At 35.1% G+C, this 27,342-nt stretch overlaps 1 protein-coding gene across 6 annotated transcripts in view; it reads left to right on the plus strand.

Moving 5' to 3' along the window:
- Nucleotides 1-26,884, plus strand: part of ERBIN (erbb2 interacting protein) — a 121,313-nt gene extending 94,429 nt beyond the window's left edge. For 3 of the 6 annotated variants that reach the window (XM_054517807.1, XM_054517806.1, XM_036402602.2), the window contains 12 exons: nt 324-445; nt 1,033-1,203; nt 1,973-2,155; nt 4,350-4,467; nt 6,186-6,369; nt 7,162-8,683; nt 16,234-16,377; nt 17,170-17,301; nt 18,965-19,174; nt 20,229-20,321; nt 20,932-21,006; nt 23,700-26,884. In XM_054517807.1, coding sequence (XP_054373782.1) covers nt 324-445; nt 1,033-1,203; nt 1,973-2,155; nt 4,350-4,467; nt 6,186-6,369; nt 7,162-8,683; nt 16,234-16,377; nt 17,170-17,301; nt 18,965-19,174; nt 20,229-20,321; nt 20,932-21,006; nt 23,700-23,807 — 3,062 coding nt within the window. In that variant the 3' untranslated portion in view covers nt 23,808-26,884. The remainder of the gene's footprint in view (nt 1-323; nt 446-1,032; nt 1,204-1,972; nt 2,156-4,349; nt 4,468-6,185; nt 6,370-7,161; nt 8,684-16,233; nt 16,378-17,169; nt 17,302-18,964; nt 19,175-20,228; nt 20,322-20,931; nt 21,007-23,699) is intronic. The other 3 variants (XM_036402601.2, XM_036402605.2, XM_036402606.2) reach the window with 3 other exon arrangements.
- Nucleotides 26,885-27,342: the final 458 nt, after the last annotated feature.

The raw sequence follows: 27,342 nt of genomic DNA on the forward strand, positions 1-27,342 counted from the left end.
TATTTCATATTTATGTATAGAATAAAACCACTCAGCAGAGTTCTGCTGAAAATTTTCGAATTTGAATGTCAAGACTAGTATACAACTGAGCATATGATTTTCTTTTTAAAGATAGGGATTATTCGAATATAAAAGTACAGCCAAATTCATAAAGCAGTGGCATTGCATCTAATCTTCAATTAATGGTGCTGTTAGTCTTTCATCTTTTAAAAAAAACAAATACAAAAGCACATCAATCCCAGTCAAGAGAAAGAAAAAGTGTATATTTTGTTTTACTTAGTATAGCCCATTCTTACACAAGGTTCTTTGGGTTTTTTTTCCAGTTATGTTCATATCTGATAATGAAAGTTTCAATCCATCTCTGTGGGAGGAACAGAGGAAACAGCGTGCTCAGGTGGCATTTGAATGTGATGAAGACAAAGACGAGAGAGAGGCACCACCTCGGGTTAGTATTGAATTTATTTTTGCATACATGGTGCTTCCCTCCCTCTTACTTCCACCCTTAATCTCAGCCTTTTCCATACTTTGGTAATGTGTTTCACTCTGCTGAATAAATCAAGGCATCAGTTTAGAGTATCTAGCAGGATGAAACACTATGGTTTGGATTTTTTTGTTGTGTTTCCTTTTAGTTTGGGTGTTATTTGGCCAAGTCATTTTCAGTAGGGCACAAGGGAAGAGCTCAAGCTTATACTTGGCAGTGTAGGGCCTACCTAGGATGCTACCTGACTAATGGTGCTGTGGAGAACAAGTGGGGAAAGTATGATAAATCCTGATTTTATTTTGAGTGAATTACAGTTGGCTTAATCCTTGCTTGGAATCATGGGACATGTTGGGGGAAAAGGAGTGAAAGTGATTTGTAATCTTGCCTGGTTGTATAAGCTTATGTCTGCCTCACTGCCAGCAGACTTGAGTATCAAGGTGGAGATTCTAGAATATTCAGTGGTGTGGCCTAATTAATTATTTGTTTTAAAGCTTATGTTTTAGTTCTGACATTTAAATAAGTGTAAAACCTTATTGCCTTTTGTTACACAGGAGGGCAATCTGAAGAGATACCCAACTCCATATCCTGATGAACTGAAGAATATGGTCAAAACAGTCCAGACAATTGTACATAGACTAAAGGATGAAGAATCAACTGAAGATAATGCCAAGGAGTCAAAACGAGAAGTCCAGACAGTTTCTGTAAAAGATGTGGGGGTAAAGGTTAGAGATAACATTATCTTCTGGTTTTGCAAGAAATTCCAAAGACTAAAGTGTCATTGATTCCTTTTAATTTTCTTTTCCCTCTCCTCTGACTCTTTAGCAAGAAAAATTGTTAGATTACAGAACCAATTTACCTCTTCCCACCTAAGGAAGTCTGTAACAAATGTCTGGTTTGCACTAGCAGTCTTCCTCCTGCGCTAAGAACAAGAGAAGTGACCCAATTCTCAGGCACATGCAAACTGTGGATGTGTTAAGGAGCTGCCTTCTTTGGTTCCTGGAGGATGGCATCTTTGTCATTCTCTGATCCTGTTTTATCCTGCCAGACTTCACAATGAAATTTGGATCATATCAAAGGTTTTTACTGCTCTTGACTGAAAGCTTTGTGTGGTAACAAGCAGTAATAGCAGACTGGCAAAAGTGTCCCAAGTCTCTAAGAGCTTGATGCAGTGTGATAGAAGATAGGACTACTTTTTGGTGCTCACATAGAATCATTGCAGGTATTGGCCTGTTTGATTTTTTTTCATATGACTGGAAATATAATGGTACATATTGACACCAGTAAGGATGAAAGTCATACTGATTGACATAGGGTAGGGACTGTAGCTTAGTTATCTATTGTGTTTTCTTCATACATGGTGTATTCTGTTCTTTATAATTTCAGAGCTCAGTTTTTTCCATTCCATGTTGTCCCAGAATATATAATGCTGGATCTCTATGTCGTTAAAAACGTTTCAGGATGCTTTCTCTGCTAATACTCTTCATTTTGTAGACCTCAGAAATTGATTCAATAAAGAACAAAGCCGATGAGAGAAAACAATATTCAGCAGGAAGCTCTGTGCAGAAGCCTAGTGAACCAGAAGCTGAGCACAGCACTGCAAATTCACAGATGACTGCACTTGTTAAAAACTTGCAGAACACGAAAACAACTGTCAACCATGAGGACATGCTTGAGGTATGGCATTGCAATGAGCATTATAGCAGTCAGAAATTGTGCTGGTGTTGTATTAAATTTGTTCTTCTAGGAGATGAACATTTCTGTTGACAATAGAAGAAAATTGCCCTCCATAACTGTTGTAAATTCAGATGGTTTTCAATACAGTGCATTTTTCACTTCAGATTTTGTTAAGTAAAAGTTGAAACAGATAATAAAGTTCATAATAAAAGATGCATGCATTTAAAGAAAAATAATGTGAACTCAGCTAAAGATTGATATACACTGTGAAAAGACCCATACTTCTGTGGAATTCTCCAGGTGTTTGACTGTCAGTACTTCATTAAATAATCACTTTTAATTGTTGCTGAAATGACAAAATGTCAGATCAGTAGTAGGAATAAAATGTTTCTGTATCCAAGTGATTATACACATGTATTTCAAATGAAAAGTGGAAAGTGATTTAAAAAATATTTATTCCTCTGTATTTACTAGTAAGCTGTCAGGAATATTACTTGAAATATACTGACCTCTTCCAGTGAAGGATTTTAAACTTCTGAACTGTGCATCTCTCTGCCAAACACCATGTATTTATTTATTTAGAAAGCTTGAGATTTATGACAAATTTTGGAAGCTGTCATTCAATCACTTCCCAGTTACAACCTGTAAAATACTTTTTTCATAATTTCAGCAGTGCATTTTTTTGCCTGTATTGTGTAAGCTCTGGAATGTGCCTATATCATACAGTGAAAAGACTTGAGTGACAGGCAGTTTTGGCTGTCACTGGCTACTTCCCCACTAGTATGTTCCTGCTTCTACATTCTTTTTGAAAATACTGGTATTGACTTTTTTTTAAATTTTAAAATGTGATTTTTGAAGATCATGATAGTTGTCTAATGATAATGACAGTAATTCTTTCTTACTGTCTTTGATAATGACAGTAGCTGTAGTAAGTACACAAGTCAGGTACAGTGACATCCTTGTTTCATTGTATTTCCTTATTTCCTGATGGTAATGGTGTTGCAGAATCCAGAGAGCTAAACTTTACCTATGTGTAAGCTTTTCATTTCAGCATTGATTACACTTGTATGTCACATCCAAGAGGAAGGGCATGTGGTAGATGCAGTGAACAGGTTGGTTGTTTGGATTGTAGAGAAAAGCCGATGGATTTTTACTTTTTATTTTTAATTAGGACTGTCATAGCTTGTTTGTTACATCTCAGTCAAGTACATCCTTCCTGCAGACCTAAGAACTGGACAGGTAATTGGTATCATGGGAAGGTGGTGCTCCAATAGGTTCCATATGTTAAATGTTCCAAAACAATAAGAAAAAGTGAATATTGGTAGGCTTTGTTTGCAATTTGCAACATGGATTTTGTCGCAGGAAAATGTTTACTAGAAAGAAATTTCTGCTTTGAGGAAAGGTTGGCTGGGGATTTGTTTCTTCAAAATATTACTGAAAACAATTGAGTTTTGAAGATAAATGAATATTTATCTTCAGAAAGAGGACTGCAGCAGGAAGAGAATCAGTTGCATGGCTGCTCTTGCAGCAGCTTTGTCTGTTAATCCCTGTCATAAGTGCACTGAGTTCCATCTTTTGGTTCAGAACTAGTGATTACTAGCTTAAATGTATTCAGTATTGCTTTTTCTCTGCCATTGCTCTTGAAGTTAAATGACTTCTTTTCCTTTTGGAATTTATCCCTAGCAAGCCACCTTTCTGTTAGACTAGGCAGGCCAAGCTCCTTCAGTTTTTGCTTACAGCTTACCTCTCCATTCCTATGATTGTCTTGGTCATGGCTACTTTATAGCTGTTTCAGTTTGAGCTGTTTTCTTCAAAACCAATACCCAGCTGGTCAATCTGCAGTGCTTGCTGCTTCAGTGATCACTTTGTGACTTGGACTCTACTGGATGCTCTCTCCAGTGGTAGAATGAAGGCTTCATCTGCTTGCTCCAATAAGTTTTTTGCAGTTAAAGTTACCTGTCTGAGTGTCATCCCACAGAGTTCAGCAGTGACAATGCAAGTCTGCAAGTGATGCTTCTTAAAGATAATTCAGTTGACTTGCACTACAGATGCACTACAAGGTTGTTTTGCTTTGCCTATGTTATGTGGCTCATTTATCTTTTTACCCCTTTATTGTTTAGTGGGTGATAGACAGCATTTACTTACATTTGAACTCCTCTTCAAAATGGACAGGATAAAGCTGTTTTCCCTTTAGCAGGAGTCAGAAGAACTCTCTTCTGATGAAGAGATGAAAATGGCAGAAATGAGACCACCACTGATAGAAACCTCCATAAACCAACCAAAAGTGGTAGCCCTAAGCAACAGCAAAAAAGGTAAGATACCATAAAAAGCATTGGAAGTGTTTTGTGATTTCAATAATTTCTTGACTCAAAGTGGCTAGTTTTTCAAATTAAATTAAGTAAAAGTATGTTTTGTATGTTTTAAAAGAAAGATTTTCCTAGTTAAGCAATGAAAGTGGGGAAAAAACTGCATAATCTGGAGTCCATGCTAGAGAAATGTGTGTTAATATCTTAATTTTCTTGATTTTTCTCAGTTTAAATCAGACAGGAAGAGAAGGGGTATATGCTTTGGGGCTTTTGGAGCTTGAACACACTCTTGATGTGCTTAAGAAAAGGATTGCAGAAAGTGGTATTTATTTTAGAAATAGTCTGTAAATCCCCCTTCACCCAGATTTTCTGAATTCTTGCTGCGATAGGCAGCTGCTATATAGCAGCAGTATCACTTTTTAAAATTCCTCTACAGAAGCTGTGCTCTCTTCCTAAGGTTTAAGAATAATCCTTCCTTGTAAAAATCTTTCTCCAGAGTTATTTTACTCTTTTATTTTTCTTTGCTCCTCTAGCATTAAAATTTTGTATCTGTTTTTTTACTAACTAAATTTTATATTCTCTGAAATATAAATTTCTTCTGGGTAATCATTTCCTTAAGACTAAGAAACGGCCTAGGATTCAGAGAACACATGATATAGAAAGAGGATAGTGAATAATATTTTGCTTCATATGATATCCAAGTACAGTACTTCCAGGACAAAAAGCTTTTCTGGACATTAGATGTAAAAAGGTGAGATTTGGTGAGGAGAACCCCATGGTGGAAGCAGGAAGTCTGCTGAGGATCACATACAGATGAAAAGGTGGATGTTTACCAATGCTGTCCTTGGATTTTTTTGTCTGACTAAAGTACCAGGTCAAAACTTCTTTCTTGTCTCTGAAGACAGACATTAGTTCCACAAATGTATGCGTTTGGCATCTGTAACTGGCTTGAAGCAAAAATTTAAATGTATTTGTTTCTACACTTATGTCAGAATCACGGCTGCCTTGAATTCCCCCAGAGAAATTATTTTTATACGGATATAGTATGTAAGTATGCATACACTATGCAAGAATCAATGTGCACATGGGTAAATTACTCAGAAAATGTTGTCCTAAGGGATATGCAAAGCATGGGAATGCATTGAATTCACAATCTGCAGGAGAGCATTTTTCATTGCTGATTTTTTACTTTACCAGAATGCTATACAGAGCTTATCCAGTGATCTAGATAGTTCCAGAGTACTTGGTTTAGTTAATAGCTTTGATAATGATAGAATATTCAGAACCATGAACAGCATACCCTTTCAAAATACTGCATGTGAAGCAGTGTGCTTTGTTTTCTTAGAGGCCAATAGACTCATATAATAGGCAATTCTGAAAACCTTATAGTAACAGAAGTATGATTTGATAGATATTTTAAGGAAGTATTCAGTAATATAGCACTTGTGTATGACAAGGGAAATGGGAATAAAGCAAAAATTTAGTTTTAATTAGCAGATAAGGGCTGTTTACATTTGGCCAAATATTTTAAAATATAGGAACTATTTCCAACAGTATTTTGTAAGTTTAAATGAATTTTGCAAGGGTGTTAGCTTACATTTTAGTTTCTGGTAGTAAGAATTACTGAAGAACAAGAGACAGTTTCTAAATACTATACATACACATATTAAATGGCTATTAATAAGATCTGTGTGTCTAATTAAATTGGCAAATTTTTATTTCAGATGATTCAAAAGATACTGATTCCTTATCAGATGAAGCTACCCACAATAGTAATCAGAATAACAGCAACTGTTCCTCTCCTTCTCGAATGTCAGATTCTGTTTCCTTAAATACTGACAGTAGCCAAGATATTTCTCTCTGTTCTCCTGACAAAGAAACACATGCTGCTGTTCTATCCAAAATCAGGTTTGTAAGATACAGTAGACCAATAAGAAAATACATTAGAAAAACGTTACTTAATATTTTATATGGTGTTCCTTCCTTTAATTCATTAATTTATCATTAATTAAATATTTAAAATTTCAGTGTTTTATAATAGGGTTAATAATATTCTCTTAAGGTTTATAAAGTTCTTAAAAAAAACTTTCAGAGACTAGCTTTAGTATATAATACAGGGTTCTCATTTCTCTTAATAATAGGGTATAATAATTTTATCTTTTTAAGTTTTTATTCCTACAAAATACATCAGTATCCTATTTTAAAAGCTCTGTGTTTTTATTTGCTTAATTTTGAAAATCAATTTGATTGCTAACATGACCATTAAAGGTTCTTAAAAACTTACAAAGATTGGATTACAGGCTGTTACTCTTCTACAAGTTTTAGTTAAAAAGTGCCATTTTTCATAAAAACTGCTAATACAAACAGAAACATTGTCCAAAATGGAAACTAAAAGAAATTAATAAAAAAGGAAGTTATTATCACTTTGTTCTTCTTGACACTTTTGAACTGTTTTTAATTATTATTGTTGAGTTTAAACAAACTTCTGAAACCACGCGACGTATAAACATTGCCCAAATGAGCTCTTTATGTAACACATTTCTTCAATATAAGATAGCAAATCATAAATCTGTTTCTTTGTCCTGTTTTGTATGCACAGCATGGTTACATATTAATAGTAATTTTTTTCTAAAATGATACTTAGACAAATACATTCATTCTTAGGAGAATTTCTTTAAGAACCATCTTTTTTTCTTCCAGGCGAGAAGATGAAAATTTGAATAATCTCTTGCAAAATGGAGGAGAATTGAGTATTACAGTAGAAGAAAAACTAAATGTGCAAGAGAAGGTTACAAATTTGTCTGAATATGAATTGAGCATTGAAGAAAGATTAGGCCTGATAGGAAAAGGTGTTGATCTAAGTACTCCTATGGAGGAATCTCAGAAATTAGACCAAATAAACATGAATATCAATAAACTTGTTAGTGAAGAGGCAGTGCCAGTTCCTGTAGAAAAGTTAGAAACACAGAAAATGGTTTCAGTAATGGGCTTTTTGAATAACAACGCAAAAGAAGAAAGTGGGCACTTTGAAAATGGAAATAAATACCATGTAAATAAAGTAAACGGACTTGCTGAGGAAACCGTACAGTCTCCTAGTAAAGAAAAACTAGCAAAAAGCACTACAGTTGATGGGGATTCTGCTGAGCTATCTGTTTCTAGAAGCACTGAAGATTTGTCCCCACAGAGAAGCGGTCCTGTGATGAAATCTCACAGCATCACAAGTATGGACAGTGGTGGGCTGAAAATCTATGATACTGTAAATGAGAATGGATCTCAACAACCAAACTCAGTGGTAAAATCAGGATCAGATACTGCAGATGGAAAAAACATAGTCCGAAGTAAATCTGCTACTCTTCTCTATGATCAGCCTTTACAGGTTTTTCCTGGGTCATCATCATCATCTGATTTAGTATCTTCTACAAAAACGGTGTTCAAGTTTGACTCAAATCACAATCCTGAAGGTGCTAATATAGTGAGGGGATCAGTGACAGGCGGTGCACAGATGCTCTGTGCTCCACAATATAATATTCAGTACAGCAGCAGTGCAGCAGCAAAAGATGCCTTATGGCCCCAGAAACAAAACACCCAAGTAGAACAGGGCACTTTACCTCCTTCACGTCTGCTTAGGTCTGACAGTACAGAAACTCCCAGTTACGTAAAGCATTCCGGCAACATGAATTTTTCCAATCATAACAATGTCCGGGCCAGCGCTGTGTACAACACTCACCAGCGGATGGCTGGGAGACACGCAGATCTGTGGGCTGTTCCACCAGGTGACAGACTGCTCCCAGGAGCAACCAGGCACACGCTTCAGAGGCAGAGCAGCGTATCTTCTACAGCTTCCATAAATATTGGGGATAGTGGACCTTCAAGACGAGCCCAGGTTCCTGAAGGGGACTACTTAACATACAGAGATTTGCATTCGATGGGAAGAGCTGCAGCGGTGATGTCGGGACAGCAGAGGCCTCTCTCTGCCCGGACATACAGCATCGACGGTCCCAGCGTGGCCCGGCCACAGAGCGCGCGGCCCTCGGTCAGCGAGATCCCAGAAAGAACTATGTCAGTCAGTGACTTCAACTACTCGCGGACTAGCCCCTCCAAGAGATCAAACCCAAGGGTTAACTCCGAGCACTCCCTATTAGACCCTGCAGGAAAAACTAAAGTCCCTCATGACTGGAGGGAACAGGTGCTGCGACATATTGAGGCCAAAAAGCTAGAAAAGGTAAAAACAATCATTCTGTATTTTTTTCCTGCTTTTCGTTACCTAGATGTGGAATAAGGTAAACACTCTGTTTTGAACAGCTTTTAATTACTAGTGAAAATCTGATTTTGATCCTGGTTTAAAAAGGATGTGTTTGTAATGAATATATGAGAAACACTCAGATGGTAGACTGAACTAAATGAACTTTTCCCCCAAAGAAAAAAAGAAAGGTGCTGGGTTTTTTTTACATCATACTTGCCAGCTTAGCCAGACTACTTTTGAATACATTAAATAATGTCATACAGACCTGCTGGACTGCAAGGCCAGCTCAAAAAAGGTAATTTTTAAGGTAGATTTTATTGTAGCTTTGTATTCACAATTTACTAAAATATTCCCTTACACTTCTTGATCTTTCTGTTCCGCCTTTTTTTCACCCTATTTCTTCTCTTTAAGAACATGGAAAAAGAAAATCAGTAAAATCTATTTAGAAGTATAGGTCTGCAGCTTTAGTTGCTGAGGAATTCAAAAGCCATAATTATCATGTATTTGCCTCCAAGCAAGTTATCTTTTGAAGTTGGGTATCTGACAGATTGTTGAATGAATATTTATTGCTTGCTGTGAGATGAGAACACTTAAAAATCTTGTTCATTTCAGAAAAATCACAGTAGGTTTTGATATAAGTAGAGATGATGAACAGGATTCTTTATGTACTGTAAATGCCACCAAGAATTTGAGCTGATAAGTAGAGATGAACAATTATGTATCTTCAAAGAATTTGAGTAGAGCCTGGAAGAGTGTAATTTGTCCTGCTAACCCAGTTGAAAGTATCATCACTAAAAATGGCTTGAATGTCATTTAGCCAGATCATGTTTCTTTGGAAGGGAATTAAGTATCCAAATGGCATTTTGATTGTGCCAGTTAGGTGGATTTTGTTTTTTAGTTTCTTTTCTAAGAACGTAGTTTGCTTTGTAATTATTATGGTAACTACTTGAATATCTGTGATGGCTAGAGAAATTTAATTGGAGATGGTTGGAGAAATTACTTTTAACTATGATTTTTATTCAGAAATCCCAGTATTTGGGGGGAAGGGTTTGCTTTTTGTTTTTTGGGGGGGTTTTTTGGTTGGATTTTTTGTTCAAATTGCATAAATTCTGGTGACAGAAGGGGATGGGTTTCATTTTTTATAGACACCTGCACAAAATCTGTACATATTCTTCTGATCCAGCTGGTCACCCACGACAGGAAGTGTCTTAGGGTAGTACTGTGCTGTCATGTGAGGATCCCTTGTCCCACATGAGAGTCACTAATCTCACCATGTTCTAACTCTAATAAAATGTGCATTCCGTCATTTTCCATCCTCCTGGATGGATGTATCAAATCTTACATGAAGTGACAAGAGAAGGAAAAATACCAGCAATCCTTGAGTACAAAGGGAAGCAGAGCTTCAGTGCCCTGCTACTGCAGTTGTTTATAGCTTGTTCATTGGCATGTTAGGAACAGTGTTTAATGCAGCAGTGATATCTGTTTGGGTCTGCAGCAGTGTAGTCACCTTTACTTAAATGGCACTGACTGCCTGACTTGATTCCCTTTTGACAATATCTGACAATATTTTTCATTATGCTTTATATGTAAACTTTAATTTTTTCTACTATTCTACTATGTGGAATAACTGCTATTAAGATTTTAGGTGTGCATTTAATTTAACAGAACTTTTAAGTCTGTTTTTTATGGCCTTGAAGTTTTTTAAAGCAGTCTTAACAATCTGAGACTTTTTTATGGGTTTAAAGTAAATGTGTATATTGAGTTGTCTACTTTATATTCTTTAGGATATAACCAACTTAAAAAGAAAAAATCTGAATTGTGGAAAATGTAGATATGATCCTATATGGCAGCTGGCAGATATGATAATGTGGAAATTCTAGCAATCAACTGAATATTTCTTAGTTCTTTTTAAATAATGGCTTTGGTATTTCTGTTTGTAATTAAAAATTACCCATGGGGTGAGGGTGCTTTATCTATAAAGCAGATTTCTGAAATGTTTTGAAATCTGGAAAAAAAAAATCCAGTAATTAACAATCCAGTTTTAACTCATTTAAGGAACAAGTTCAGTTACAGAGCTTGTTTAAGGAACGTTTATTGGAAACTATTTTGACAAAGCTTTCATGGATTTAAAATGGCACTTTTTTTTGAAACATAAGATGCAACACTAAAAAAATTACAAATACAAAATTAGGTATTGTAATGAATATTTCATACCTCTTTTCTTGACCAGTATAGATTAATAGTATTACTTTTGCTGTGACTCTACTGTTATTGAATTTAATCATGTTTATCATTTGTGTCCTTACAGATAGAAATGCTTATTAGGAAGGAGGGTGTGGTGGTGGGTTTTTGGGGATTGATTTTGTTGGTTGTTGTTTTGTTTCGTTTTATTTTCTTTTCCTAAGCTCCTGAAAGACTTGTTAGTTGTGTTTTTATAACATTTAGTATCTGAAGAGAGAGAGAGGAGCGAACCCACTTAAATTTGTCCAACAGTATCTGCTTGTTGGACAAATTGGAGAAACGAGTTCCTTATTAGCTCTTTTTACCTGAAATAGGTGGGAAAAACTTTTAGGAGTTTGATTTGCTTAAGCAAAGATACAAACTAGTTTTAAGTCTAGCAAAAATTATTAACAATGGGTTCCAGCCAAGTAGCTAGCATTTGTAATACCTTTAATAAGCTGTAATGGTCATGGTGTGGGCCATTCATTTAGGAGTTGGACTTGATGATCATGATGGGTCCCTTCAAACTCAGAATATTGTGTTTCTGTGAAATGTAGAGAATAACTAAAATTATCCATCTGAGTGAATGAAGGTGAAAATAGTTCATGAGACCATTGTAAATAGAAATTCTGCATATATTAGAAGAAAAAATTTGCTTACCTGCTGCAAAGCATATTTTATTGGGGGATACAGGAGCTTATTTAAATGTCAAACTGCTCTCTAGTGGTTGCATACATAAGATGTTGGAAAGCATGCAGTCAATTTGGCCCTACCCCCAACTTCATAAACTTAGTGCAGAGTTTTAGAAACAGTAATATTTTTCAGCATATTTTCCTTTTTTGAGTGTGATGTACCCATTTTACTACTTAGTATGTTACACTAGACTCTTGTAGTACTCCTGTTGGCTTTTATTTAGGAATTGAAACTAAAATTCCACCTGTGTAAAAAGACTAGTGTCACACATTTGTGGTAGAGAAATTTCTTATCCATAAATTGCAGTAAGAAGTATCTGCAACAGTTACCTGCAAATATGTGTTACATGATCTTGCTGAGCATACAAAATTAGTTAGCTGAGTCTGATTGTCCTTCCCTTGCATATGTATATTTTCCTTTTTCTGTTGCAAAACATGTGAGAGTTCATTAGATGTGTGTTTGCTTTCAATTCTAATTTCATCTGAAATTAAGTCCTCTGTTTTTTATCTACTACTTATCTAATATACAGATTATCTAAAATGCATTCAGAGGAGGGATCATAGTTTAATTCCTACTTTTTTTTTCTTAGAGTTGTCAGTCTACAGTGCCTTATTATAGAAAAATGTCTAATTGTTTCAGTACTGGTATGGAATTGCAGTTTTAATTAAAGTTTGAAACTTTTTCTTCAACACATTTTTCTATGTCACATACTTAACATGCAAAAATATTTTAATTTATATGACCTCAGATCTTCTCCCTAGTTAAACTTGCTTCAGTGTGTCAAGGACAGTGACTTCAGTGGGTCGGTGCATACATAAAATAAAACACTTAAGTGTTCACAAGATTGTAACCTGAAGAATATTTTTACATAGTTTCATATCCTGATAAATTACAGGAGTATTATCTCTTTAGTACTTGTTAGTTTTACATTTTGATTTTAGTTATATTTATTTTTTTTCTTTTTTGAATGGACATCTGAATCATCAATGTGTTTTAATATTTTGTGGAGTTCAGAAATCAAACCAACATGCTTTAAAAGGAATAGAATTCTTGTGCATTTGGTATGTAAACAGCAAAAGTTCTCAATCTGCAAACATTTTCTGTCAGTGGAATTTAAATTATATGTAGTTTTTCCGTATGTAACTCCTCAATAGGAAGAGTCTGTTATGTGGATAGTGGGAATGAAAACTGAAGGGATTTCTAGACACTTAATATTGTCACAAAGGATTACTTATGTCCACCTTTACCCTGCAGTTGATTCTAGGTAATGTTAAATAAATCAATAAATAAAAAAGACTAATACTTAGGCTTAGCAGTTAAGTTACCAGTTTAGGCTGTTTCAAGATAAGTAGAATGTAAAGTCTTGTTCCCTGCAGATATTGAAATTATTAGTTCCTCTTCTATGCCCAAATTTCATGGCTTGCCATTTCAGACTCCAAACAGTCTTAATATTACAATATTATTCTCCTATAAAATTACAATATTATTCTCCTATAAATTCTCCTAAAAAAATTCCACTACTTATTTTCTTGCACCTAAGTAAATGCATTAAGGCATTTCAATTCCCCAAGCTGCAAAAGACAGAACATATTCCAGTTTGTATCATCTAAAAAAATACAAGTAAACCCCAGAATTGTGCTACTAGCCTGCATCTAGACTGATTCCATTAAAGGCCAATTTGACTAAAAATTGGAATTATTATGATGAACATACTGATTATTACTTTGTACATAGCCATTTTTTCTTGATGTATTGTTGTTCCTAGTATGGACTATTGATGGCTTAATAACTGATTTCTAGTGAAAATATATTAAATGAAATATAAATATAAATGTAATTTAAATCTATTAAATTATATATATATAATATATATCATTAAATGTACAGTAAAAAATATACTGAAAGATGACATGTATATTTCTTAGTGTGCATCAGTTCAGAGTAACTGAAGTAATTCTTCTCAGGCCTCCAATATTTGAATTATTATTTTGCAGGCCATTATGCCTTAAGACATGGTAGCAAACCAGATGACTAATGGAGCTGGTACTTAGAATTAACAGTCATACTTACAGTGTGAAGTTTAGATCATGTATTTATTCCATATTCAATTTTTAATAATTCGTAGTGAAAATCAGGGTGGTTAATGATATTTGCATATTCAGATTTTAGGTGGTTAATGATATTTGCATATTTCAGATTTTTCTCTCTGGTGCAGTAGTCTTCAGGAATTTTTCTCAGAAATGTACACTTTCATCATTCTCACATTGAGAAACAAAATTAACAGGAATGCTCTTCACACTCCAAATGCATCAGTTTCTCTCTTCCCAGCAAGAGATAAGTAGAGGACAAATACTCGTGTTTTGTCCCTAGGAATCTCTTCTTGTGTAAAACTAAAATTTTCTTACGTGACCATTTTAAAAAGTATTTATTTTGTACTGTTAGTACAGCTTCTGAGTTTCTTCTCATTTATTGTTGAGGTGCTGTGCTCATGTAGAAAATGAGTAACGGTGTTTGCAGTGTTCTCAACTCTTCCCTACATCAACTGCACAATCATTTCTTGTACTTGTGGAAGAAGTCTCTTTCAAGAAAAAAATATTATCAACCCTTGAGAGTTCATAGTTCTCAGATTATGCAGTCACCTTGAAAGTCACTTAATTGTAATCTCAGTTTTTGATGTACAAGTTCATACCTCTGTAAATTTTAGGAAAGTTCTCCCTCTCTGTTGCATATCTATCTTAGATTTTAAATCCAAATTTGCATTACTTATGCAAATTACTTATCTCTTTTGTCACATAGATTGTTGCTATTTATTTTCCATCTGTTTGGCTCTGTCTGAGAGTGAACCCAGTGGATCTAGAGGACTTTATAGTACAATAGTCTGCTAGAGACGCTTTGAAGAGAGAACTTTTTAGTCCCACCATGCATTCTTTCTATTTTTATCAGTCTTTTTGCCACTTACAGAGGATGAAGAGATATAGGAGCCTCTGAGAGCTTCCTGTAAGGATACTTCAAGGAATTGCCTGTAGTGGTGGGGCAAGAAGACCACCTCGTTAATTACAGACACTGTTATGAAAAGAGTAGCAAGAAGATGGTTTGAGGCACTAAGAAGCTGAGGAAAATTGACTTTGGCATTTTTGCCGGGTGTTTAGCCTAAAACTTAAAGGAGCAGTAAGCTCAGATTGAATGTTTAGTGAATGTAAATTTAAATGCTAAGAACAGTCTTCCTCTCCCAAGAAAGGGAAAACATCTGCAGACTTGTTTGGAAGCTTGAAAACTCTATTGGCTAGAGAACAGGGAAGGTGTAAAAGAGAAACATGAAGAATGCTTGCTATGTCACAACCTGAGACAGAGGTTATCCAAGAACTTTGGCCAAGATAAAACCAGTATTGTCAGTAAATACTGTTTTTCAAGGGAATTTCCAATGACTGTGCTACCAGAGCATCATCTGGGGAATATGAGTATGCAGAAGCATATGGCTTTGATTATTAAACTAGTTTTAGTTTCACAAGATGAAGCTAGGACAAAAGACCAGATGTATGCCTAAAGACTAGTGACTATTTACAGATTCATATTAGTACACTCGGTCAACAGGCAAATGCCAAAATGTGTTTATTCATGTAGGAATTGTTACAGTATCTTAGTCAATTATACCTATTTTGAACATTCCTTTTTTAACTCAGAAAAATTAAAAGCTTTACACAAAACAGCTTTGAATTTGCTGGCTTTTAATGCTTTGTGATGTATCGTTTTTCTACAATAGTATTTCTTTCATGGGATTGACACATGTTCAAGATAGCTTTGTTTTATTTATCAGGTGACCCATGGAAGGTTTTCTATTTCTTCCTTTGCGCTGTCTTTTTATTTTGTTTTGTTATTACAGCTACAAAAGACCATGGTGGCAAGATGGTGATGTCTCTTGCTTTCGTTTTGTTATCCTTGCTAGTACTGCAGGGGTCAGGTTTGTAAGCTAATGAAGCTCAAACCAAAACCACTGTCACATCTGTCCTTGAGGTTACGTTACCTCTTTGATTGCCTACAGTAGCACAGGGGTAGTCTCAGTTTTGTTCAAGCCTCTTCCTTTAAATGAGACTTGTTTACATTCTTGAGTGAAGTATTACTGTAATGCACTGGATATTATCAGCATGGTTATAGCAAGAAAATTCAGTCAGTCAAATCTCTGTGTAAATTTTTATTTGTACTTTACTAGTAGTGGTGTGGGGGGATGAGACAGAATAGTAAGGGGTAATTAGATAGATTTCCACTGGTATTTTACTTGACTGCCAGCTTATCTTCCTATAACATACTTGTTATGTTGCAAATATAATGAAAACGTGAAAATTTTGATAAGCACCTATGTTGTTTTTTCAGACACGTGAATATTTCAATTACTTTATTTACATGTAATTCTGCATGTGAACTGCTGGTTGCATGCTGATTTACAGTAAATAAAGGTAAATAGGGTCACTGAGTTGTGTTTATACATCACAGTGGTACTGTTCTTGCATGGTTTTATCTTGCATGACAATGGAATATGTTTGTATTACATGTATAACATGTCTTGTGGTTTATGCATGCTGCACTAATCTCTGTGTTAAATCTGTCCCCTCTTTATTCAGAGCATGCTGTCTCGGTCCTTTAATTCCAATTATGCTGCAGTTAGCAGCTTTCACTATGGCAGCTCTAGGGATCTGCATGGCAGCCAGGGTAGTGTTGCCTTGAGTGGTGCAGACGGAAGAGGTTCTGGTGTGCACATTGTTCGAGTGAGTACCTACAGGAGGCTATTGCAATATATAGCGGGGGAAAGAATAAACTGTAAGGGGGTCCTTAAATTGATGCAGTTATACTTTTACATATGCACAATGCTTTATTAAAAATAATATAATTTATATGCTGAAATTATTTTTTTAGGCATGAAATATTTTACCTTCATATGCTATAAACTTATTGCAGGGCTTTTCAGTTTAATGTCATGAAGTTGAGTAGTCTAACTGGCTTTGTAGATGGTTGAACATGTGTAGAACCGTCTGATTTCATTGTACATTTGTGATCAAAAGATTACCATTCTGAATTTAACCTAGGCTGATAAGGTTTGAACAAAATCTGACTATTCTTCCTCCCCCAAAAGAAATTCTGATGATATAAACTGTACTGTAAGATACTGTAGGCATTCAAGAAAATTTGTAGTCAGAAAATATGAGGAAATGAGCTTTTAAATAAGCACCCTGAGTGGTGTGTATGGCATCCCTAGTGAGCAGGATAAAGTCATCTGAAGACCTCCTTGAATCTTTGACTATTTAATCCCTGGTATTTGTTAATTAATTTACTACTGATAAAAGACACTTCTGCAGTAGTAGGATTTTTAAATGTCCATCAGTATTTTATTGGGTGTATGTCTTGGTTAGTGAGATTTTCTGCACAAATAATGTTGTAGTTAATCAAAAAAGATAAAGAATGATGAAGCCCTTAAAATATTTTATCCTGAGTTTCTATTGAGAATTTTTAGTTTTTATTATATAAAGACATTTGTCTTTACCACTTCATTCTGTTTAAAGCATCCCCAGGCTTCTACTCCAGGAGATCAATGCCAGGATGAAGTATTCATTTCGGGACAGCAGAATTACTCATCTGCCACACTTAGTCTCAAAGATGTTCCTCCAGACAGCATCAAAAAAACAGCTGTGCAGGTAGTTATCTGCATGACAACATGGATAGGACATTATTTGCTTTTATTCATAAGTCTGTATATTTTATTAGCAGTAGAAACTTATGTTGGGATAGCAGTTGGAACTAGGGCTTCTTTAAAATGTAATACATGGGCTTCAAAACTGACATAAATGAAACAGCATCCTCAATGAAACAGTTGACTGTATGAAGGAAGATGGTTCTTACTTTTCTTCAGTAGGTAATTTGAAAGAAGAAATCTGCAGCCAAAGAAATACTTGCAAGTGAAAATTGGAATATAGCAGATGATTTCTAAAAAGTAATATGAAGCTGATTAAACCTTCTAAAGAACAAACTTGAAATGTGTTGTGATGAAATTGTGATGATAAACCAGAATTAGTTGGAAACACTTTGTATTCATCTCTAAGCACCATGTCTGGAAGTGGGTCTTACTAGCATGAAACTAAATGGATTTTTGTAAATTAATCAGCAGAAGCTGATTTTATTCTTAGACCTTCAGTAATTTCAGTTGTATTTCTATAGACAATGGGTATTGGGAACTTGCACAGCTGTGGAAACATTTTACCTATCTAAACTCTACCTCTGGCAACAAAAAAAGTTTTCCTGTTATACTTCAAGTTTTCAGAAAAGGCATGTATATTAAATACATAGGATCTGTAAATAATCTGAAAATGTATTATAGACACACATTATCATTTCTCAGAATCAGTCTGACAAACTCAGCAGATTCTGATATGTGTCCATTCACATAGCATGGTTACAGGTTGAAATTTGCACACTTGTTCCTTGTAATACTGAGTGAGTATTTTAACATCCTTGTATCCCTTAACTAATGTGATAAGGGTGGCAGGCCAATCTGTTACTCAAGTGTATAGCAATTTTGGAATCTTACAGATGAATCAGTGACTAATTAAGGTGGATAAGAGCATGAGATGTAATGGCAAGGGGGTAAAAAGGCTGCGCATCTCAACGCAGCTTCAGTGAGGAAATGTTGCCAGATCCAGCATCATTCCTGGTGACATGATTGGAGTGTTCTGTATGTCTTGACAGTTCTGTACCTCACTGCTGCTTGTCATCATTATTCCTATCAATCAATTACATATGCATTAAGAAAAGAGTAACATTTTTTGGAAATACTACAATTTTGATATTAAAATCTTGAGCTTGGATGGGAGCTTCCTCTGGGAGTTTTCTTGTGAAGTGGTCACCATAATATGCTTGGTGAGCATGTAGTCTGCCAGCCTGAGATAGGGAGTGGGAATTTTTATTTTTGTATGATCTATTGGAAATTGTTACAAAATCTCTGAATTTTTTGTAAGAAAAGCACAGACTATAATGGCATGAATCAAGTGTCAATACCATCAATTGCACTGCTGGAAAATAATATTTGGAGAAACAGTGAAAAAACAAGTGCTAAAAGCAAAGGCTGTATAATTTGTGCTAATAAATTAGCACTCAAATTAAGATTTTGTTTTTCAAATTGTTCAGTAGGTCAGAGCTGATAGCTATAAACAAAATGGATGTAATTGTACATGATCCAGAAGAGTAGTTTTAATAATGTTGCTGAAAATTAAAAGCAGTCACATATGAGAAATATTGAATTAATGAAGCAAAATTGAGGATTGCTGCTTATAAAATATATAACCTTGATAATTTTTTTTTCAGATGCCTTTAACAAATGGACAAATGTGCCAGCCTCAGAGGCTTCCAGCAAACTACAGCCAAGTCCATCATCTCCCTCCTCAATCATCAGTTGCAAGACATCCATCTAGAGAGCAATTAATTGATTATCTGATGTTGAAAGTTGCCCACCAACCTCCCTATACCCAGTCCCAGTGCTCTCCCAGACAAAGCCATGAGTTGGCAAAGCAAGAGGTAAGAGTAAAATCTATCTGACAGATACAAATCTGTCAGTCAGAGACGTTGTTACATTCTTTTCATTTATTATCATTTCTCTGTAGATGGTGACAGAAGCAATATAGGGATTTACCTCCAGCAAAAGATCTCAGAGCAATTCTATTCCTCAGATCACACATTCCTTCCAGTTTTGAGAGAAATGTGGTAGAATTTTAACTGAACGCAGCAGAAACTTTAACTTGCATCTTTTTACTGAGCTAAAAATTAATTTGTCAACTAAATTTATTTATCTCTACTTCATTATTTAGCTAGTAACTGAAGAAAACACAAAGTCACAGTACAACTTAGAGTACTTTGCATCTGGAATGGTTTAAAACCCTGCAAGTGCAGAAATGTCTATCCCTAAGCAAAAATCCATAAAAATGTTGGAGCAATCTGATGCATACCTGATAATTATGTTTTGTTTATGATAAATATGTATATAAGAAATTCTTATACCATTTAATGACCCTTTCCTTGTGACAGCCCTCTTTCTATTCTATTGAGTTTTTTTGCGAAAATCCTGATAACTTCATTTTCATTCTGTGCTAGAATGAGAATGTCCACTTCCTGTGTAAAATAAGTTTTTTATTCAACTTTTCTAGCAAGAGAAAGAGGGCAGTCATGGCTATGTACCACTTACAGTCAAAGTAGGAATGAGGTTTGATTTTCAAAATTTACCTAGAGGTAGCAAAGAAATAGGAGGAAGAGATTCTTTCACATAAGCATGTATATTTGCTGGGGGCATTAAAGTAACCTACTTAATATTGAAATAGCTCTGAATTTAAAGTCCATGTGACTTCTTATTATAATAATAGTGATATTGGAATAAAATTTAGGTACAATCTACATCATGTTATATTGCAATCTTGTTCTGCATTAATATTATGAGATGTAATAATCTCTGACCTGCTTTTTAATTTTTTTTAATTTCAAAGGTTTTATTCACCTGAATTCCTAATAATTTCATTACAGTAGCTTTGAATATAGATTTTTTCAGCCAATTAATCTTATTTTGATTGTAATTACTTAGATTCGAGTGAGAGTTGACAAGGATCCAGAACTTGGATTTAGTATATCAGGAGGAATTGGAGGGAGAGGAAATCCATTCAGACCAGAAGATGATGTAAGTATTCTATACTAATGCTTCTTGATAGCCTTCTGATCTGTGATGTTTCCCGTGTTCAGCAATGGGAGAAAAGAAAGCGTATATATATTTCCCAAACCACTACACTCCAGGACTGGAAGGGAGAAAATTGGAAAATTATGTTGAAAATCAAGGTTGTAGGTGGTCACAGTTGAATGACAGTACAGATGAGTATCAATCATAAACAGATGATTATTCTAGATGAGTAGTTTTTGCAGTGGTTAACAGTTCTAGTTATCAGTTAGCAGATTTGAGATAGTGAATTTTGGAGTGCACAATTACGAATCCTCTTAAAAAAGAGATGGTGACTTAGCCTACAGCTTTATTTCTAGTAGTAGATAATTTATGTTGATATATACATGTGCCAAATTAAACCAAGATGGGTCACAATTATCTTTAAAGATAATTCTGTATTTTTAACATCAGGAAAGGGAGGCAGTTGTAAAAGTCAGAGACCTGTAGAATAGCGTTGCATTTTCTTCTACTTAGGATGGAAATTTGAAAAAAATATTTTGAATTACATCTGTTTGATGCTATCCTGTTATTCATAAATAAGTTGTCAAAAACATTCCCACATCTGTTTTTCAAGGGCATATTTGTAACCAGAGTGCAGCCAGATGGACCAGCATCTAAGCTGTTACAGCCAGGGGATAAAATAATTCAGGTAATGTACTTAATGTAATTAATGACAGTAATGACTTAATTAACTAGCCTATGTAATATACTGGTTTGGTTTCAGTTTGCACCTAAGAGCAGAATGTTTACTTTTTAGATAGATTACCTATCTTTTCCTGATTTTTTTCTTTGGTATCTATTCCTGATACATTATGGGATGAAACTTCATTTTCTGCCACCTAACACGCCAATAAGTGACTCAGATTAAAGCACAGTGAATAATTTTTTCAAATTCTGAACATTTTTCACACATCTGAAGACAAAAAGTGACAAAAGATGTCATTTCAGACAGAGCATGAGCATTTCATTAGGCTATACTATCATTCAGTTGTTGCATTTGTGTTCGTTCACATGCAGTGTTGAGAACAATGGTTGTCTGAACACCAGCAGCTGCCCCTGACAGCTGCTCCCCACAGTTGCACTCTCCTGTTACATCCCTCTCCGTGGTGCAGCTCCTGCCAGCCTTTGCTGCTCTCCCCCACTGGCAGGCCAGACATGCACAAGCCCTGGCCAGAGCTGCCCCTTTGCTGCCTGGTGTCAGGCTGGTCACAGCATGCACCTCCTGGCTGCCCATCTGCTGCTGGCCAGCCAAGTCAGGCATTTCGGGAGCCATGGCTTCTGGACTGCAAGCTGTGTTGTTCCTTTCTCTAAGAAGTCTGTACCTATCAGACCTTTTCTGTATTAGATTTGTTTGAAGTTGTCTTGTATAAATGAGCTCGTAAGCTGTTAGGGGAGGGGTCAGAGAAATTAACAGTATGTTTGTAGTGCTTTACTTTCTTAACCAAAATGGACTAGTGGGACATTTGAAAATTGTTCTAACTACCCTTAAATTCCTGAGCTTGTTAAAAATAGTTATTTATTGTACCATGAAAATGTTGATTGAATCAACTCTGCTGCATTTCAGTTTTCTAAAAACAGAACAAACAAAAAGCCCAAAACCAAACACCCCAACCCCCACTAGTATCTCGATTAAACCACAACATCCTGTGAACCATATTCTAAAACAACGACAAATTGAAAACTCAGCCTAGTTCTTCAAATGAAAGATAAAGCCAAAAGGCACACAAGAAAACTGAACTAAGTTGTTCCAGTTAAAAGATAGATTGTTCTTGAGCACGACAAATAATCTCTGCTTGTCTCTCCTCACTGGGTGAGAGGTCCTAGTTCTCTTACTGATACAGGAATGGTGATAACCTAACACCCAGGGTTACCAACACATACATGAACAGGAAGCATGTTAAAACTTTGAAAAAACTACTAGCACATTTGTTACATATTTGTTAAGTGGAACATACCTGAAAGGTAATTTCTGTTTTGTGGTTTATTCCTGTCTTTATAAATGCCATGCAGACAAATCAAATTAGTTAATGAAGTGTTTTTTATGTTGCCACTGCTTGGGTTTTGCTTATTGTTTAATAAGGAATTCAATTTGAAAAAGAGCTCAAGAACAAGTTGCACTTCCATGCTTAGACAATCAGAAGCCACTTTATTTCTCATAACAAAGAGTATTTTTTAATGTAACAGCATGTTCTTTTTAGCTGCGATAGTCACAGTGATGATGTAATGACAGTCCCACTCTGTCTTGAGCCACTCAGACTTCATTTTTTTAATGAATACCATCTCTTCCAAAATGCCTTTGCTATGCTTGATTTTGCAATGTTCTCTGTAAAACATTCAGTAGGCATGCATATTACAATGCATGTCTAATACATATTTTTAATAAAAATATACTATATGATGAATGACTAGATAAATGAAAGTAAGACTTAAGACTAGGCTAGGACATTCTGTACAATTTATGATTTGGAAGGGTTTTTGCCACTTGTGCTCTCTGAACAGTCTACATAAATCTTCCTCTGCAAATCTAGAAAGATTTGAAAACCCCTGGTTTTCTAACCAAGGATTCAGCTTGTAAAAGAGCAAGTGTTCAGTGATGGGATAAGAACTGTAACATTCAAAATGTCACTGCTAAGGCACAGAGAGCACATCTAGTTCTCTGTTCTCTGTCACCACACAAGCAGCTCAGGGAAAAAGATGGGATGCACAGCTGGAAGCTGTAACAGTTTAAATGGACAAATTTGTCCTTTTGCAACATTTTGCTGACCAGGTTGAGCATGATCTTGCTCTGGTACACTCAGAGAAGTTGAGCCATAGCCATGTTTTCCCTGTTTATTGTAGGCCACTTGGGCCTATCTGTGTTTGCCAAGACAAACTTGTCCAAGAATAACAATATTGTTTAGAGTCACACACAAGTACAAGTTGGAGACTATCTCAGAGTCTAACACAAAAAAAGGCTCCCAGTGCCATTAAGGTTTTTGTCACAGGACGCAATAGTTTTAATTTATCACAGATGCCGTTTCTAATATTCTGATACTTAAAATAGGTTTGTGTCATTTGTAGCCCATTCAGGATTTTTTGGTGTGGCTGTATGACAGCTGATGAATTAGATGTCTGATGTTAATAGCTTAAAGTTCAGTTTTCTTTTGGTTATTTGCAATATTCTTCCAAGGCTGATATGGTAATTTAGTTTTTTGTAGCATGCAGGTACAAATTCAAGTAATCTGCAGTGTTTTATTCTCCGCATTCATATAGAAATCTTAAGGCTTAAATAAACGTACATGAAGTACTTTCACTAACATGGAATAAAGACTGTCATTTTCAATTTTAAATATTTCTCTTTAGGCTAATGGATACAGCTTCATCAATATCGATCATGGACAAGCAGTGTCGTTGCTAAAGACTTTTCAGAATGCAGTGGAACTCATCATTGTGCGAGAAGTTTCTTCATAAGTACCGTGGATTGTGGGGATAAACCAACAGAATTCATTGAAGGACTATGGGGAAACTGAATATTTTGCATATTTTTATACATTAAAAGAACTCAGAATTATGATCAAAATTTGTACAGGAAATACTGAACTTGTGGTTAAAGGGGGAAAAACCACTGTAGAGAACATACAGGAAATAATTTTGGAAATGTGTATGGTGAATAAACTTGTTTTTAAGCATTATAGCAATTTAAGGATCACTCCTCCAAGAACAAACCTGTGTTGTTTTTTTGTACAGATGGTAGGTTTATTTTTGGATAATTCATACACATTACTAAACTTTGTGCAAGGCTTTGCGAAGCCTCAGTTGTAGCCAATGGACAGATGGCAGGGCTGTCTGTCCTGTAGCTGTTTATTGCCTTTATTTTTATTCACCAGATATTAATGTGTTACGCTGAACCACTTCTGTAGATACGAACGGGGATATGAAGTGTTGGCTTTGCTATGTGCACATTGTATAGATGAATGGGTAGATGGAAGGTGGTGCTGGTTGGACAGAATAAAGGTCAGGTGAAACAATTATCTGCTATCTAAATCTGGTATCAAGAGAGAAGAAAAAGTGTTTAGTTCTGGAGTGTACGTCTACCAATAGAAAATGCAATAAAAGCTTATGGTGTTTTTTTTAGGAAGACTGTAACTACAAATTTGTGATATTATACAGGATTTGTTCTTAATGTAGTCATTGAATATTCATTTCCCACATGTAATTCATGTTTAGTTGTTTTCTTGCATACATAATTTTTTCAACTGTACTATGGAATTGTGCCCAGAGATTTTTCTCTGCTATGGAAATCCCCAATTTTGTGGAAATGGTGATAATTTTATCTTTATAAAAAAGACTCCATTTTAAGCTGACAGATTTTAAAAATGAAACTGAAATGGCCAGTTTTTAAGATTGTTGCCTGTAATATAAATTTAAACATACACAAATGATGCAGGAAAGGGTATGAAAGACATCTCGATTTTGTTTGGCCTCTGCATTGCCTTGTTAATCAAAAAGGAAACCATACGCATGGAGCTAGGTAACCAAAGCAAGTTTGCGAAACTTTCAGCAGTGATGGAGAATTGCTGTGGTGAGATGGAGAGTAAAGGGAGGGTGTACTTAAAACCCACCAGTTTGTAATGCGGTTTCTTAAAGGGCTGTTCCTACAGGTAACATTAAATGTGAACTAGACACTTCAGAGTCATTAAAGGGTTTCTAATTACATTAATGTAATAGTGATTTACCACAGGCTGCCTTTGTTCCTTATTACTGTATAAAAGGTTCAATTATGCTTCTATTAATTTTGTTTACCAGAAACATTATCTTTCTCCTTTGTAATTGAATAGAGACTGCATAGTCTGCAGTGATAATTCATACACGGTTGTTATGGACCAGGGAAAAGTGCCATAGAAGACCGATAACTGTTTTTAATCAGGGCTAATAATTAGCCTGTCATTGGAGCAATATTCAATTATTGCAGTTCATTTTTAATTATGTACAAGTTGGTAGTTTGGGACAGGTATAAGCGCTTTTTTTCAACCCAAAAAGTAAATGCTTTTAATAAAGCTAGCAAAAACACCAGCTTCCTTTACTTTTGGAACAATGAGCTGGAAGAGAAAGGAATTATACATAGCTAGCAGTAATAAACAGGCAGTACTTTTTTAATAAGTGAACTCCAATATTATTGCACTTCTTTCAAAGATGTTAACTATTGCTTATTGTACTGTGTATAGTTCTAATAATTTTAATTGAAACCCTTTAACAACTCTTTGTATATTTTAATTCTTTTTAGTTGATTTTCAGTAATATTTGCATAGAAAATGATTTTTTTGATATATTAGCAGAAATGTGCTGTATTTTGATAAAATTCACTTATTTTCTGTGTGCTGTTAATCTTAAAGAATGAGAAACATAGCTATATAATGGCAGGCTTCAGTGTTTAGTTGTTGTTTAGTTTCTATTTTTTTATTGAAAATGCAAAATGTTCACATCATGTGTTCATTACTTTTAATCATGTTATTTTTATCACACACTGCCTTTTAATGGGGATACATACAGTCAAGTCCTAAATTACCTTGGTCTTCTATAAAACCTGTATCTTTGAGAAGGGAAAAGTCCAAAAAGCAGAACTGATTCTTTACTGATCTTGGACTGACTTTGTATACATTTTGCAGTACATTTAAATATATCACTGAGAAATTATACTGTATTGTATTTTGCTTTAATGGTAACAGAAGTTTTAAATGTTGTTGTGTCACTTAATTTTCAGATTTATGTATCACAGAAAAATTCTACCAAAAACTGTTCGGCTGGTAGAACTATATAAGTAGAGATTTATAGCAAGAAGTTTAGTACTTCTTGTGGAAATACTTGGCCAAAGCTTGTCTTCCGTCAGTTAGCAAATTAATTGTCTAATAAAACATGGATTATGCTGATTTTACTCACTAAATGTTTGAGTTTTCAGTGAATTGAAATGTGTTTGTTTCGTCAGTGTCAGTGTGTGAAGGTAAACATGTCAGACTAAATGATTTTGTGGGGGGTGGGAGAAAGAGGACTCCTGAACTAGTCCAGCCAGGATTCAAAGGAGCAGAGACAATATCAGCACTTTTCAGTTTGAATGCATTGTAAACTACATTTTGAATAGAATAAAATCCATCAGCAACCTGAGTTACTCAGCATGGCAGTGAATTGATGCAAACTGTGTTAATTCTTTCTATTCTTAATAGTTCATTAAAGAATCAGTTCAACTGATGTAATGAAAAGATGAAGTCTCCCACGTATTTATTATGTAAATACTTTTTTAGTTTCTTTTTTGAATGAATTAAGAGAAAGTGTAAATACTTGAAATCATTCTATGAACACAGACATAGCAATAAGCAACACACAGAATCAAACATTCATTATTATTTTGGTTTTGTTTAGAAATATACCCTTGTCAACAGCTATGTAATGTTTCTATGGATCAGCATTTATTCAACATTCCAAATTTTTGTATATAAGAATACTGTTTCTGAGGTAACACATGGAGAATAGATAATAAACTAATGCTCTTTAAAGCTGTGTGAAATTGACTTATTTAAGTTTTAGGAAAAATTCTCCATAACATTATTTATTAATCTACAGTTTTTGTAGACCTCAGTACTCAATCAATATGCATTAGTAAAGTCTTATTTGTGTTCCTGGCTCTGTGCATCTCAGTGCCTACAGGTCTGTTCTAAGTGATTTCCTTGCAAGACTGGGTTCATCAAAACGAGGAATGTTTTTGTGCATAACCCTATGTGGTGGGTAAACCTTGCCTTGATGCCAGGTGCTCACCAAACTGCTCTATCACTCCCTCTTCCCTAGCTGCACAGGAGAGAAAATAAGATGGAAAACAGCTTGCATTTTTAAATAAGGTAGTTTACTAAAGCAAAGAGAAAATAAATAATTTTATTTTCTACTTCTTATCAGCCAAGTGATGTCCAGCACTTCCAGGAAGCTGGGCATCAGCACAGGCAGTGGTTGCTCTGGAACG

Source organism: Molothrus ater, chromosome Z (assembly GCF_012460135.2).
Source record: "Molothrus ater isolate BHLD 08-10-18 breed brown headed cowbird chromosome Z, BPBGC_Mater_1.1, whole genome shotgun sequence".
Classification (NCBI taxonomy): domain Eukaryota; kingdom Metazoa; phylum Chordata; class Aves; order Passeriformes; family Icteridae; genus Molothrus; species Molothrus ater.